Here is a 15,285-nt window from a genome sequence, read left to right on the forward strand (position 1 = left end):
GTTGGCCGATCATAGACCTTTAATGCTTTAGAATTGATTAAGTATAATCTATAACTTAACCGCAATACACCCTTTCACATCTTTTCCTTTTTCCCACCTCCTTCTCCTCTCCTGACCTTTTTCCAATCTAAGGGTAAACGCTGTGGTTTCAATTAAGTGCTGGGAAAACGTTTCATCATCTCAGGTGCTGCCACACTCACAGGCTCTTTAATGAAAAGGGTCTTTTCACACTTCTTAATCACTTTTGTTACAACTCCCCTGTAACTTTATCCAGCTCTGTGGATAGCATGAATAATGCGCCACCAGTAACTTCGGACTTCTGTAATGACGGGATAAATAGCTCCGACCTTCAGTCATGCTGACATTTATATAACATTATTTTATAAGCCATACTGTACACAGCAGCTATTTCTAATCCCTGAACTACATTATTTCTCTTCCAGTGCTCATAGTACATAAAGTTGTAGCCAAATGACACCAATGCTAGAACTACAGCCTAGGCCTTTTGCAGTGGGCAAACTTCCTACAGCTATTACACAACTTTTGTTTTCAAGAAACTAAATCATTCAATCTTGTTAAAGGTCACAAACTGGATTTTTTGTTAAATTATTGTTTTAATGTGAGGCAGTTTTAGTTTTTATCCTTTCAGCCCTGGTGGTGTTTAACAGCCTTTAGACGCTACTGAAAAACTACAGACCCTTCTAGTATCTGTGCACACAGGTCAGAGGGCTCGTCTACAAAAGGTGATGCTATTTTTCAGAGATTCGAATTATCATCGGACTGTGATATCTGCTTATTGATCCATAATCTGAAAAATAACCTGTTCCCACGCAGGCTGGGTCTACACCGTACGTTAACATGGTAATATACGCTGGTAAGAAGTGAACCATCTTCATAATAATCCTAAAGTTACATAGTTAAGCTCAAATCCTACTTCGTAACTCAGGACTCTGTTATATCGGGCATCTGCTTTCACAGAACAATTTTGGAAAAACCTGATGTACTCTGACTGCCCAGCAAGAAATTAGCAGACACACAAAGTACAGCATTTAACTGCTATTAGTCAGTGTCGGGCATGTTCTGTTACTTATTCACATCTGAAGCTTTTAGTATCTTTAAAAAGTTGACTCAAAACATGCATCAGACAGCCCTCTCATCACAACCGGTGTCAAAATAAAATGCCCACAGAGCCCTTGCTCTCGTCTTCTCTTTTCTTCTTTTTCCAGCACACGCACGCACGCACGCACGCACGCACACACACATAAACAAGATTAATCATTGCCCACTGCCAGGTCCAGCATGCTCCCTGCATTGACCTCTCCCTGTCTGACATCAGATCAGGACTGGGATACACATGTAATCTCCCATATCTCCCTCAGCCTTGGGAGCTGCTCTCGCTCCCTCATTGCAAACACCCCCCAGGTGACCAGCGGATGTGATGGTGGTGGTGGTGGTGGAGGAGGTGGGTAGTGGAGTATGTGCCCCAATCACACAAATACACATTTTCACAGAAAAAACAAACAAGGCACCCAGTCTTTCAGTAGCAAGCGCGTCCATCCCCGATGTTTCCCAGTGAAGAAAAAGTGATAAATGTGCTTTAAAAGACATTGTGGGTTTTGCTCTGGTGATTAAGCTTATTATCCATGCATCTCACTGTTGTTACTTGGCTGTGTGTTGAGCTAATAAATGTCAAATATGATTTGTCTGTCTGAGAGCAAGAAAATGCCGGGGCCGCTCTCTACAACACGAACCCATACACTCATCTCAACTCTGCATGACATTTAGGCCTATAACGATAATTGCTTTCTCTGGAGTCAAAACTCTGACGGGAGTTGTTTCCACATTGTGTAATGCAATCGCAGCACCAGCCTAGCTGCTATAGATCCTCAGCTGCAGTGTGGCAGCTTGGCTTTTACCCATGAAAACCCAGCCAGTGGAAAATATTAATTATTATCCTTGTAGCTCATCTACTTTCCTTTACTTTAGGAGCGATTTAAAAAAAGGCAAAATCTGCTTAACTTGGAAAAGCACAGCAATTAATTGTGATCTAGTTTAACGAGGGCCCACTTTGACGTGTTAATGTGGCTAATTAACAGTCAATCAGGAAGTGATATGGACTTTGAGTGCCTGCCACTAGACATTAGCCACATTTCCATCCAAAGTACCCAAAGCTTCTACTTACAAAAACTTTTTAATGTAACTAAAAGGTGCCTTGAGAACAATGGTTGTCTGCATTTTCACTGTTCAAGCATCGGAGTACATTAGACAAAGTAATCTGCCGATGTTGTGACAGGTGAATCTGAGCAGCGAGATGGCACTCTGGAGGATACAACCACTTTGGCAGAGGAAACTTACCAAAGATGCACACAGCCGTGGTGAATTTTTGCAAGCTTTTTACCAGAATTGTCTGTGAGATGGCAGAGATAGACTGGGTGAAATGTTGCAATTAGACTACTCAACCAATCAGCACAGCAAGCCCCACCCCCAAAGCTGCTGAACTCTGACAAAGTACAGCTGCAGAGCGGTGACTTTCAAGGGAATAAATCAATTTCCACAAACTTCATTTTAGATCCTGGTTGCTCCAAAGGTTCCTGCAGTAAGGTGAGTGGCTGGTAATGAAGGTGCTGATGTGTTAATGCCACATAGGGGTGTTTAACAAGGGCAGGCGAATTCCACAGACACCACGGACACTTTACCGCAGAGTAATGTACTGTACTGACATACACATGAGCAAATATACATCTTTTTCCTAACTCGATGAGGTTTGTACTGCAGGCTAATTTGCTTTTATGACAGTCAACTGCCTGTTAGTGCCAAATACCAACAGCAAAGAGGCTATGCCTGCACACACACACACACACAGTCACAATCTACTGCATGAACCACGTGCCAAATCTGGGAATGACGCCCCCTGTAATGTTACCTAACATCATGTCTGCTTGTACAATGCATTAGACGACAGAGAAGAGAGAATAAGAGTCTTTTAATATTTGACTGTGATCAATAAATAATAATCAGTTTGTGAATTCGCAGACTGAAATTAAGGCCTCAACCATGTTTTCCCAGTAACCACACTGATTCAAGTTCTCAGGTAACAGCTAAAGACATCTCATACGCAAGCTTTGTGTGTTGCTGACAAACATTTTCTACAATAGTCCAGGGTGGACACAATGTGGCTTCTAGTTATTATGTGAAAAGAAATCCTTTGGGTAAGGGTAGGGTCGACTTTCCTAATCTTTTGAATGTACTCAACCTAAATCAGGAAGCTTTGATATGCCAGCTTGTTACTTTTCCACTGTGTAAATACTTGGCAACTGTATTAGCAGAAAGTTTACTGTAAACAATGTGGCTTATCATGAATGATTAACATGATTAACATTGCAGGGAGATGGTCAGCACCTCAGCAGCTGCTAATTAAGTCATTATATCTTGTTGGCACAAACAACAAAAGCTTTAAAAAAAAATGTTTAAAAACTGAAACGTTCTAGAGGACTTAAGTCCCACTGTTTTTGTTGTTTTTAAACCAGAACCAGAAGAAACTCTGGGAAGTTACAGGTCAGAGCAAAGACATTTTTTTAATCAAATTACCTGGAAGAGCTGCTACACCTGTGTTTACTGTTTAAATTTGTGAGCTTTAGACCTCAGTCACACAAGACTAGAGACTGGTCGGTGACTTCCTGAACCCCAGTTTCACACAAGAGACTTCCAGCAACCTTCAGAAACCACTTGCCAACCAGTCCTGGAATGCAACCAGCAGTTGCCAGGGGATCACTGTCTGGTCTGTAGGCTTGTTGACTGATGCTTTAGCAATCAGTTTCAGAGCAACTGCCACCACCTACAACTGGATAGGGAATACACATTAATCCTTCATGACCGGTGGTTGCCAGATGATCAGTAAAGCGCCATTTCTGTGAGGTACTCATCGACATTGGTTCCTAGGTACCAGGTACTTTTTTAGTATCCTAAGTTTGCTCAGTTGAGCTCAAAATATGATGTCGACAGACTGTCTTCCACTGATTGGCCAAGGTGTGACTCCAATGGATGAGTCATGAGTGACACCTTCACAAGAATCTAACCCACCATTTTTGCAACCCGGCAACAAATGAAACGGTTAGACACAAACCTGCACTGTGGTCCAACAACAAGGTGCATCCATCGGCTTACCATCACCTCATGTTGTGTCACACACAAATGACATCATGAGACTTGAGCCACGTTGCTATAACAACAGCACCCACACTGAGGTGGTACTCAGTGGTGGTACTTAATCTGTTATTTTCTTAATTAATCAAGCGGAATTAATAGCAATTAACTGTTAATTATTGTTTCAGGTTCAGCTGCAATACTGAACAAACATGATGTGAAAGAAGACGCTGTCCATCCACTCCTAAGGTGCACTGTCAGAAATAACTTCGAGCACAGAGCAATGCAACATATTTAACAATAGATGATTTTCAGCTGCAAACTCGGTAGAGCTCAGTATACAGTCAGAGGCTGTTTATTGCCTGTTGTGCCTCAGTGCATTGTCACAGCATTTAACAAAAAAAAGGGCTTACAGAATTGATGCTCTCACAAGCTGCAAACAATCAACCGTCCCACTGGAGGCACAAAACCATCAAACAAAGCTAGCTCAACAGCCAGCTAGCCGAGAGCCTCTTTCTCAGTCAAAGGCCTCCCACACTCTTGTTGACCACCACAGAAATGACCTGCCCCCACCCAACTCAACCACTTTCACTCACTAGATGAGATGTTCTGTATAGATGTAGCGTTAAAATGTTTTGCTCACAAAGGCCTACCTTTTGACGGCTCTGTGCGCTTAGGCAGATCCAACGTGTCGTAGCTTTTGTCATTCTCACCGTTTTTTCTGCCTGGAGGAGAGGAAGGAAACGAGTGTTAGAGAACTGGATATTCAAAAGAGACGCCAGGGTGATGCTGAGGATGATGTCAAAATTTTTGGACTGGAGGGGTAGAAAATGCATCTCAAACAACAAATAAAGCACAACTGTTTAAATGTACACACAGTACAGAGATGTAGCAACAAGATATGTACAAACACTCCCTGCAGGCTAAACTACCACTTCCCTTCAGGAAACAAGCTTATTTACTTCAGTTGTCTAAATCCAGGTTGAAGGATAGAGGATTTTATTTTGAACAAATAAAGTTAGTGTTTGTTGTCTCCTCCAAACAGTTATATATGATTTATTTAGAGAAAAGTTTATAAAAAATATTCTAAATGTAAGTCAATGGAATATTTTATTTCTATATTTCAAGCTTGGCCATAAATGCTCAGCTTTTTTAAAGTGTTTCACACGTCATCTTTCTGTTAAACTGACTTTATGCTGTTGTTCAGGCAAAGATGGCTTTTATTTCATTGGCTAAACAAGAAAAAGTGACATCATGGCTTCATCCAAGCGTGAAAGGTCACATGACTTTTACTACACATGGAAAAAGCTTTGCCAGCCTTGACTCCAGTGAAATGTAAATGCAGTTGTCATGGGATCTGTGTGTGAGCTTCGCCTGCTCCTTGCACACAGGCTAAGAGAGAGATCTCTCTGCAGGATTGTAAACAGTGAAAATGCTCGATTTGTATAAAAAAATGACATGAAGTCAGGCGTCAGATTCACAGAAATGCATGTCTGAATGAGGCTTTAGTGTTGCGATACAAGCTGCTGGTAAGATGGGGAGCTAGTAGCCATGGTGTCAGAATTTTCCCTCGCTGCCACCACAGCAAACAAAGAACCAGCACTGCTGTCTGAAAGCATCAAAAAAAAGAAGTCTGCAACACCCAAAAAGCCCAAACATTCAAATCCATAAAGAATCATTTACCTCTATATTTTTTGCACATTTAAATGTTCCAAATAATAGAAAACTGTAGCGCACGATCCAGACAGCTTTAATAAAGTATGTTTCAGCTTTAACTATTGACATCCTCAGAAGTTTCAATTCACATACAATCAAACAAATGCATAAAGAAACTGAGTGCAGCAGAGCTTGACATTTATGCTTAAGTGTACTAGAAAGGGGTGAAGAGTTCCAGTTGGATACTGTTAGCGGTGTTCTTCATAGCTGTCAGGATTCATTTTATCTGGAGTCTAAAAGAATTCACAACAAAGTTCAATTTGGGGATAGATGTGTGTTTTAAATTTCCATTACAGCATCTCTGATTCGCTGGATTAGTCAAGCTCTACTTAAGAACACTACAAAGACAGATTTGTTGTTGACTTACCGGTTTTAGCACTCGTTTTACCTTTCACCTATCTTAGAGGACTGACAAAAAAACCCCAACCAACTAATTCTAACAAACTGAGGAGTCTGGGACAGGTGGAAGTCTATAATGCTCAGAGCTACGGTCGGTAGGAATGGTAAGGGAATGTGTGTGGAATGAATGAAACCCCCGATTTTCTTAAGTCCTTGGAACTTTCTCAGGTTTCTGGAGGACACCCAAAACTACTTCTAACTATATTCTACAGCCAGGGGGAAAGAACGAGGAGGTGGAGGAGGAGGAGGAGGAAGAAGAGGTGGGGGAAGACAGGGAGAGGATGGAGATGAGGAGAGAGCTAAAATGAGAAAGGTTGAAGAGGGGGGCACTCACCTTGATTAAACCATTCCTCTATAGTTAGCCAAGGAAGCAGCAGCAATGCCAAAAAACAAAGCAGGGAGAAGAGAGAAGAGGCATGGTGAAATAGGAGTGTGCTGTGTGTGTCTGTGTCACGAGGCTGTGTAATACATGAGAACAGTTTTTATCAGAAAAAGGAGTCACCTGTTACTGAATAGGAAAGGTGAAAGAGTAAAGAAAACTGAAAAAAAGGCTAAATAAAGAGAGAAAGACTAAAAAGAAAGGAAAGGGTGCTTTGTATAGATAGTAAGCCATTAGCAGTTCATAGATGGTCTCTGGGACCCAGTGGGATAGATTTTAAGGTGTGCGGAGGGCAGTAAAAGACAGAGAAAAGTGTCAAATATAAAGAAAAATGAGAAAGGGGTTTTTAGATAAGTTAGCAAGCAAGAAAGAGAAAAGAATTAAAAAAAAGGAAAAGGGAAAGACTTTAAAAAACATTAAGCATCAGCTTTAAGAAGGCAGGTGAAATACACATAAAACAGCAGAGACTGCAGCAGCATTTGCAGTGGTAAATTAAAATCACTGCGTGGGAGGGGGAGAAAAGTACTCAAAGAGATTGAAGTAAGAGCCAACAATCAGGCTGTCTATTAGCCAAAACAAAGCACGAGTGCGTCTTGATTATCATGTCATATTTTAAATGCAACACTAAACAGAAGAAGAGGCCAAACTTAGCCTACTTAAGGTAGCAAATTCCCAAGCATATTGCCAACAGTGTTGCTTAATTACGACCTGCGCCATCTTTTATAGCTGCATTTTGTGTTTTTAGTTCCTGAGCATACCTTCAGGCTGTACAGCAGTTAAACGCGTCGCATTATTCACTTTGCACGTGTGTTTACATGTCGGAAAGCATCTGAGCTGTTAACTGGCTTCTTTATAAATCTCTGTACACGTTAAGCATTGTGTTGTCCTGAACCCTGAACTAATGTGGTTCTCCAAAGACCCGTTAGAAGTCAGGGGTCACTGGCTGGTAGTCACATCTCATTGGCTGACTGATTAATGGCGGCCATTATCGTTGTACAGCTGGGCGATAACGGCATCATTTAGATAACAGTCACAGGAGAACACTGATTAAGACCTCTGAAGCAACACGTGCAATAAGAGCCGTTGTGTCGCTGTGAGTGACTCCTTTACTTTCACACATTTCTATTGAGAGTTACATCATCCACGCATCTGTATCTTCTACTAACTGGATAGCTGTGACTGTTTGGTTATAGTGTTTCCATCTCCTCTGTTCATCCTCCCTCTCACCTTTGGCCTTCTTGCCTCCGAAGCAGCCAGCATCATCTTTCTTCTTCCTTTGTGGTCCCGCTGAACCAGGAGCTTGTAGCACCGACGGGTCCTGGTACTTTTCGGCCCCCGGCACCTCTTTGTGTACATGATAGGACAGATTCCTCATAATACAAACACAATTCTCCACAGACTGTGAAAAAACGACAGGAAAATTATCAGCTACATTATCAGCATAAATTCATAAGAACACTACAGCAACAACCTGCTATTAGATTGAGCTCATTCTGTATGCATGACAGTGGATGACCCGGATGTTGTCTCACCTTGTTGTCCATGTCCTTCTTCCCTACAGCTGACTGAAGAGCGTGCAGCAGAGCGTCCACCAATCCCTCACATTCCCTCAGTCTGCGCCGAGCCTCTGCCCCGTCTGAGCTCACATTTCTACAGAAACAAAGTCACACACATCAAGCTTAAGAAGCGTGCGTGCATAGACGAAGATTTGCCCGAGGAACTGAATGAAAATTTGACCAATAGGGTTTTTTTTAATTGGAATAATCACAAGTCAATAGTTTGTGCTAAAAGTAATTATAAAATTATGCATTTCAAAATATGACACTACAGTCTCCAGAATCCCATCTCATTGACTCTGGCTGGCATCCAGAGTGAAATACCAATAAAGCAGTAAGGATACTAAATCACAGTACAATTATCCACAGAGCCTGCTCTAATTATAAACAGTACTCCTATAACTACTATTTATAGTTTCACAAAAATTAGGAAAAGGAAGAGGAAAAGCACTGAAGGCAGTGAAAGTGTTTTTAATAGTCCTAAAGAAGTGTAATATAACAAGCATACAGAGAGGATGACAATTACAGCCAGATGTCTTACTGTTCAATAAAAGTGCCATGTAAACCCATATCAGTCTTCCCCAGCCGTGTGATTTTTAGAGTTTCCATGTGACCCACGGCCTCCATCCTCTCTGTCTGCCTCAGAAGTACAATGCAATAAAGCTAGACAGCTTTAGGAATAATTTTAAAAAAAAATTATGAATATAAATTTCTTTTTTGGGGGGTACAAAGGGGGGGTGGGGGTGGGGGGGGTGGGGGGGGGGGTGGATGCCGACCCTATTACATCACCCGGCGCCTTGAGCTCAGCTCCTATAAGCGCGGCAGCAGAGCTGGTGCAGTCTTCGTGTGCCTGTCTGACTGTGAAAGGGAAAGGCTTTAAAGAGGGTTAAGGGATAGCAGGGACTCCCCCCGCTCCTCACCGGGGACTTCATTTATGAGGGCTTCCAACTCACATAATCCCATTAGCTGACCCCCAGTTAGGCCTTTGGAAGAGTGGCAGCATTGCCGAGGTAAGCAGAACTGCGCCTCTTTTTAGTGCCGTGGGGACTGAAACATGTATGAGGTCTGCAGCTGCTACGGTGCTGGATGGTTCATTTTAAACTCCAAACACAGTGGAGCGATTTGGGATTTCTGCTTTTTTTTCTCTTACGTTTTGTTAATCATTTACCTGCGTTCAATGAATTTAGTGAACTCAGGTCTCCGTGTAGTCTAGTGCTCCCCTTAGCTGGCAGTTATGTTCTTTGTCTGTGCTCCCAGACTCCTCCTTGCCTTATTTTATTCCTGTTTCTTCCATCAGTCTCTGCAATGTGCTGCAACAAGCATATTTTAAATAAAGATTGGCTTTAGTTTGCAGGCGTCCTGAGTTTGGGTCTTTCTTTGAACGGAGCATAAAAAAAACAGCATCAGGAGATGCTTCTCTGCTCAAAAATTATTAATTTACAAGTGAAAACAGGTGTAAACACTTCCGTGTTGATGTGCACAATTAGTACACATTCACACACACATGTACAAAGACCATACATCCATGCACTTTAATCCCAGGCATGTTTTTGATGTGTCTATTTAGGTAGAGCGACCATTTGTCTACTGAATCACCCTGCAGTGTACAAACTGTTAACTAATCTCTGTTTGGAGACAGTGCAGAAAGGATCAACAATCTCTACTTAACCCCATTCGTCTTCAGGTATTAAAAAAGAGGTGTCATTTCCCCCGTACACAAATCTAGTGGCGCGCTCACCTTGGATTTATTTGACAGAAGTGAATTTGGGGGCAGACAGACACGAGGATTTATTGTCAGCTGTTTCATTTCCAGCAGTCTTTGAGGGAACAGTTGTCCTGTTGGAGGTTTATAGATGGTACATCTGTCAGTAGAGACAGTGAAGAAAGCTGCTGTTGTCTCTTTATGGACAGGTCATGTGGCGGTGTACTATTTATGGTCTATATGTACTAGTGATTATCGAGCTGTCCTGCCTTTTACAAACTGTTACTGCTTTACCAGAACTTTCTTTTTATGTGGGAACCAAAGAAATATGTTAGGCCAGGTTTGACTGCCTGCTGTTGGCATTACTCATAACTTTGCTTGCTGTGACATTTACTCACTCATATCTGTATATCTGGAAAACTGACATGCATTGCTTTAACAACTAGCACCTGTATCCATGAATACGCCTGGTGTGGATCTGTGACGCTGCCTCTCCATCCTGCACAAAGAGTCACATCACACCCGGATTTAGCCTGGTCTGTTATCGATCATTTCCTTCAACTTCCTGTCCTTCTTATTCGTTTTATTCTCTTTGATGTGGCTTCTGTGAAAAATTGACCTTCAGCATCATAGACGCTTGATGCATGAGGATACTTTGGATATGTACAACAGCATATCTGGTGGTATCAGATGGAGTTGGAACATAATGCAGCTGCAGTAAAATTCAGGCATCAGACATCATTCTACCAATCCTAATAGCAATGTGGCAGCGAACATATAATTTTATTGGGTTTTTACCCAAGCCAACAGCTGGTTAGTTGGTCATTTTATGACTTTAGTGCAGACTGATGGTCTGCAACTACTGGATGAATTCAAATGCATAACTTTAGATATAGTGTACTAGGCTTTGTTTTTCTGCCACTAATCCCTTCTTCTAACTTTACCTCCCTCATCCGTTCCCATTCTCAATCCTTTTGTACCATTGTTCTGTAATAGAGGAACTAGAGGGAACAGCTGTCACATCGTGGGTGTTTTTAATCATTTGTTACTGTTAGAGAAAACTGAACCCACTTCCAAAGAAACCCCAGCATGTTACAACATTCTCTTGGAATGTTGCAGTCTTGGAATGGACAGGACACCAGCAGTGGTGAGAACCTCCTAAGAAACTAAATGATTTCCATCCAGTGTAATATAACCGTTACTTGTATACACAGCTCAAATAAATTCAAGCAACACTTTATAAACACATGAGATCTCTATGGGAAAAGATCATGCTGAATATCTAGACTGGGTAATGTGTTAGGAACAAAACCGCTGTTTGATGGAAATGAAAATTACCAACCTACAGAGGGCTGAATTCAAAGACACCTTTTTTTAAAAAAAAATTATGTGGCAGACGAGTTTATTTTGTTGAAATTTCATCGCAGCAACTAAAAATGGTCTCAGTGGTTTCTACGACCTGACTATGTCAGACATGTTCCTGGTCATATCATCTAGTCAGGTTATTTTGTAGTTCTGGTAGTGCTCATCCTGTTCCTCCTCGCACAAAGGAGCAGATACCTGTCCTGCTGATGGGTTGAGGACCTTCTACGGCCCTGTCCAGCTCTGCTGCCAGTCTCCTGGCATACACTCGAGGGTCCCGAAAAAGTGCCGGAAGACACAACAAACCTTCTGGCAATGGCATTCATTGTTGTGCCATCCTGCAGAAGTTGGACTACCTGTGCAACCTCTGCATGGTCCAGGTATCACCTCATGTTGCCAGTAGTGACACTGCCACAAGAAAAATTCAAAACTAGTGAACAAACAATCAGGACAGATGAAGAGTGGAAAATATCAGTGAACTCCACCTGGAAAACCATTCCTGTTTTGGGGGTTGTCTCATTGTTGCCCGTCTAGCGGACCTGTTGTTAATTTCATTAACACCAAAGCAGCTGAAAGTAATTAACAACCCCACTATTTAACCGACCACATCGATATCCCACAGGTTTCACTGACTTGATGCTGTACTCTGATTAAAAAGTATTGCTTTATTTTTTTGAGCAGTGTGTTTAAATGTCAACACGCTCAGATTTATAGGCACTCACTATGCCAAAGCCTTTTTCTTTCCTTTCCTTTTCTGACAAACTAACCAAATCTGAGTTTATTGTCGTGTTTGGACGGTGATACTGTAGAATGCAGTAAAAAAATACCAGAGTAAAATAATACTAAAGATGAAAAAACAAGACCATTTTCTTTTCTTTTTGTTGATCAAGTGCAGTAACTGAAAATATGTAGTTCCTCAAAAACACAAGGTCTTCCATTATTAAGCAGAAAAACATGTTTTTAGGACACTGTTGCTTCTGAGCGTGCAGTGGTTCTGCCCTTGTTTCTGATAGCAAAAATAAAAGGGACACCACAATGGGTCAGTGCCCTTATTAGAACGCTTCATTCTTAAAAGTTTTTAGCTCATCGTACGGCCTGTGTACTCGAATTATCTGAGAATTTCAGAATTCAGAAAATGTATTTTTTTTTCTAGACCTCGGCGTGTGATATTTTACCGTTAGAAACCGAGAGAACGAGCGGTCTGTCTGTCTTCAGTCAGCACAGACTCCATCAGCCCGTCAGTGTGTATATTGTGTGTCTGCTTTATCAGATGAATTGTGGGTGTGAAGGTCGCTTAAGAGTCATGTGGTCATCGGAGGACAATAGAGCAGGAAAAGAGTGGAGCAGCACTGATGGAGATGGATGAAGACTTGGCTGACCTTTGCTATCGCCCTGCAAGGTCAGCAGAAGCATTTGGGACCATATGTGTATCCTCAGCTCTGGTATCTGTCAGGTTTATCAGTGCTGATCGTATTTCTGATTCAGTGTATGGATTGAGCTTCTTATCTAATCCTTGTTGAGATTCTTGTCATAATGCCTGAGTCTGTAAGCAAAATTTGTCTATATTTTTAAGCAGATTTAAGGTGCCAAAAACACACTCCATCAACCAATCTCGTCATTTTTTCAAAATTATTTAGGACGGGAGGGTAGATTGTAATGCAGTGACTGACTTATTCGTCGCACTGCTTCAGCTGACATTCAGCAAAGCAGGACTTTCCAGAATGCTGACTTCTTTTCTGTTGCCATGGAATATAGCAATCACATGAGCCGGGTCCAAGTTGCAGAAAAATATGGCTACTTTTGCATTCTTTTAAAAACAACATTCATGTATCATCAACAATAAAATGTTAAGTAACAAAATCAGACCCTTTGAGGCAGTCACCACATGCTGCCAGAACAGCTTCAATATGCTTTGACATTGATTGTTTGAAACTCTCCTGGAAGATCGGATATTTCCTCGATTTTTGTCTTGGCGACAGCGATTTAGAGTGCTATCTAACTTGCCGTTCCAAAATCTATTGTGTTGGGTTAAGAATCCTGCAAAGGCCAATGCTTTTGATTCATACCATTCAAAGACCAGTTGTGCTCTATATATAGGGTAGAAATGTTTTATCACAGGATCAAGGTGATCACTAAGTTCAGATAAGCAGATCAAAGGCTTTTATTTCTTATAGTTGGTGAACATTGTATAACCTTGTGTAAACGTGGTTTTGTACCAGAGCATTTTAAATGCAGAACTTTTGTGGGTCTCTTTTTCCCAAATGGAATAAAGTTCATAAACACAGGATCAGTTTGTCATACATGTAGAGAATCATTGTAGATACAAAAAAACACCATAATGCATCAATTCTTTTTCCAAATTTTTAGAATGGATCATAATGGATCACGAAGAAGTAATTCCCTCCATTTTCTTGGATATTACTCTCTTTTGCAACCAAGTTATTCTTAGTTGGTAGCGCCCTTATTTTCTCCCGCCAGCAGGGCAAAATGACTGTGCAACTCCAAAATATATGATAGCGGTCTGCCAGCTGTTCTCCACGCTTCTGCCAACACAAACCAGTCGTTTCACCTGTCTGTGCATACTTTAACATGGGGGTTATAAAATATCTTTATAGGTTCTGCCAGCAGAATCCTCTCCAAGCACCTGAGCTGGTGGAGGTCAACTGCATCAGACACAGTCTGCCAATCATCCTCTGAAATGGAAACCTCAGACTCTTTCTCATACTTATATTTCGATTTATTTCTTGCATGTTTTTTCCACTGACTGGATATTTAAATATAATCTTGAAACAATTTTCTTATTTGTGTTAATAAATTATTAAATTGGCATCCTTTGTATTTCTGAATTTTATCTTGTCATTAGCGGAAATGTTAATGTGGAAGTGCTAATTTTATCCCATTTATAGGTTTCCTAGATTTTCTGTAAGCTATGTAATCATCCACATGATGAGACTTGTTAATAATTTTACCTCCTCACTACGTACGACTCTGGATACTGTAGCTCCTGTGAAAACTAAGGCCTCAAATCCAAAGTCCCTGACTCCGTGGTATAATTCTCAAACACGTAGCCTAAAGCAGATAACTCGTAAGCTGGAGAGGAAATGGCGTGTCACAAATTTAGAGGATCATCATTTAGCCTGGAGAAATAGTTTGCTGCTTTATAAGAAAGCCCTCCGCAAAGCCAGAACATCTTACTATTCGTCACTGATTGAAGAAAATAAGAACAACCCCAGGTTTCTCTTCAGCACTGTAGCCAGGCTGACAAAAAGTCAGAGCTCTACTGAGCCAACAATCCCTTTAACGTTAACTAGTAATGACTTCATGAACTTCTTCACAAATAAAATTTTTATCATTAGAGAAAAAATTACCAATAATCATCCCACAGATGTAACATTATCTACAGCTACTTTTAGTACCATCAATGTTAAGTTAGACTCTTTTTCTCCAATTGATCTTTCTGAGTTAACTTCAATAATTAATTCCTCCAAACCATCAACGTGTCTTTTAGACCCCATTCCTACAAAACTGCTCAAAGAAGTCCTGCCATTAATTAATGCTTCAATCTTAAATATGATCAACCTATCTCTAATAATCGGCTATGTACCACAGGCCTTCAAGCTGGCTGTAGTTAAACCTTTACTTAAAAAGCCATCTCTAGACCCAGCTGTCTTAGCTAATTACAGGCCAATCTCCAACCTTCCTTTCATATCAAAAATCCTTGAAAGAGTAGTTGTCAAACAGCTAACTGATCATCTGCAGAGGAATGGCTTATTTGAAGAGTTTCAGTCAGGTTTCAGAGCTCATCACAGCACAGAAACAGCTTTAGTGAAGGTTACAAATGATCTTCTTATGGCCTCTGACAGTGGACTCATCTCTGTGCTTGTCCTGCTAGACCTCAGTGCTGCGTTTGATACTGTTGACCATAATATCCTATTAGAGCGATTAGAACATGCTGTAGGTATTACAGGTACTGCACTGCAGTGGTTTGTATCATATCTATCTAATAGACTCCAATTTGTACATGTAAA

The 15,285-nt window shown here is 41.1% G+C and overlaps 1 protein-coding gene and 1 long non-coding RNA gene across 14 annotated transcripts in view; one reads left to right on the forward strand and one right to left on the reverse strand.

The window, feature by feature from the left end:
• arvcfb (ARVCF delta catenin family member b) overlaps nt 1–15,285 on the reverse strand; it is a 255,585-nt gene that overhangs the window by 41,603 nt on the left and 198,697 nt on the right. For 10 of the 13 annotated variants that reach the window (XM_005472989.4, XM_025896846.1, XM_005472984.4 and 7 more), the window contains 4 exons: nt 8,170–8,287; nt 7,865–8,036; nt 6,593–6,610; nt 4,797–4,868 (listed from right to left, as the gene is read on the reverse strand). In XM_005472989.4, coding sequence (XP_005473046.1) covers nt 4,797–4,868; nt 6,593–6,610; nt 7,865–8,036; nt 8,170–8,287 — 380 coding nt within the window. The remainder of the gene's footprint in view (nt 1–4,796; nt 4,869–6,592; nt 6,611–7,864; nt 8,037–8,169; nt 8,288–15,285) is intronic. The other 3 variants (XM_005472985.4, XM_019365892.1, XM_025896848.1) reach the window with 2 other exon arrangements.
• LOC102080924 (uncharacterized) lies at nt 2,376–8,903 on the forward strand. Its single transcript, XR_269627.4, has 3 exons — nt 2,376–2,601; nt 4,332–4,392; nt 8,199–8,903. It is a non-coding gene; the product is annotated as an uncharacterized LOC102080924 (long non-coding RNA).

The sequence above is a fragment of the Oreochromis niloticus genome, linkage group LG12, assembly GCF_001858045.2.
Source record: "Oreochromis niloticus isolate F11D_XX linkage group LG12, O_niloticus_UMD_NMBU, whole genome shotgun sequence".
NCBI classification, from domain to species: domain Eukaryota; kingdom Metazoa; phylum Chordata; class Actinopteri; order Cichliformes; family Cichlidae; genus Oreochromis; species Oreochromis niloticus.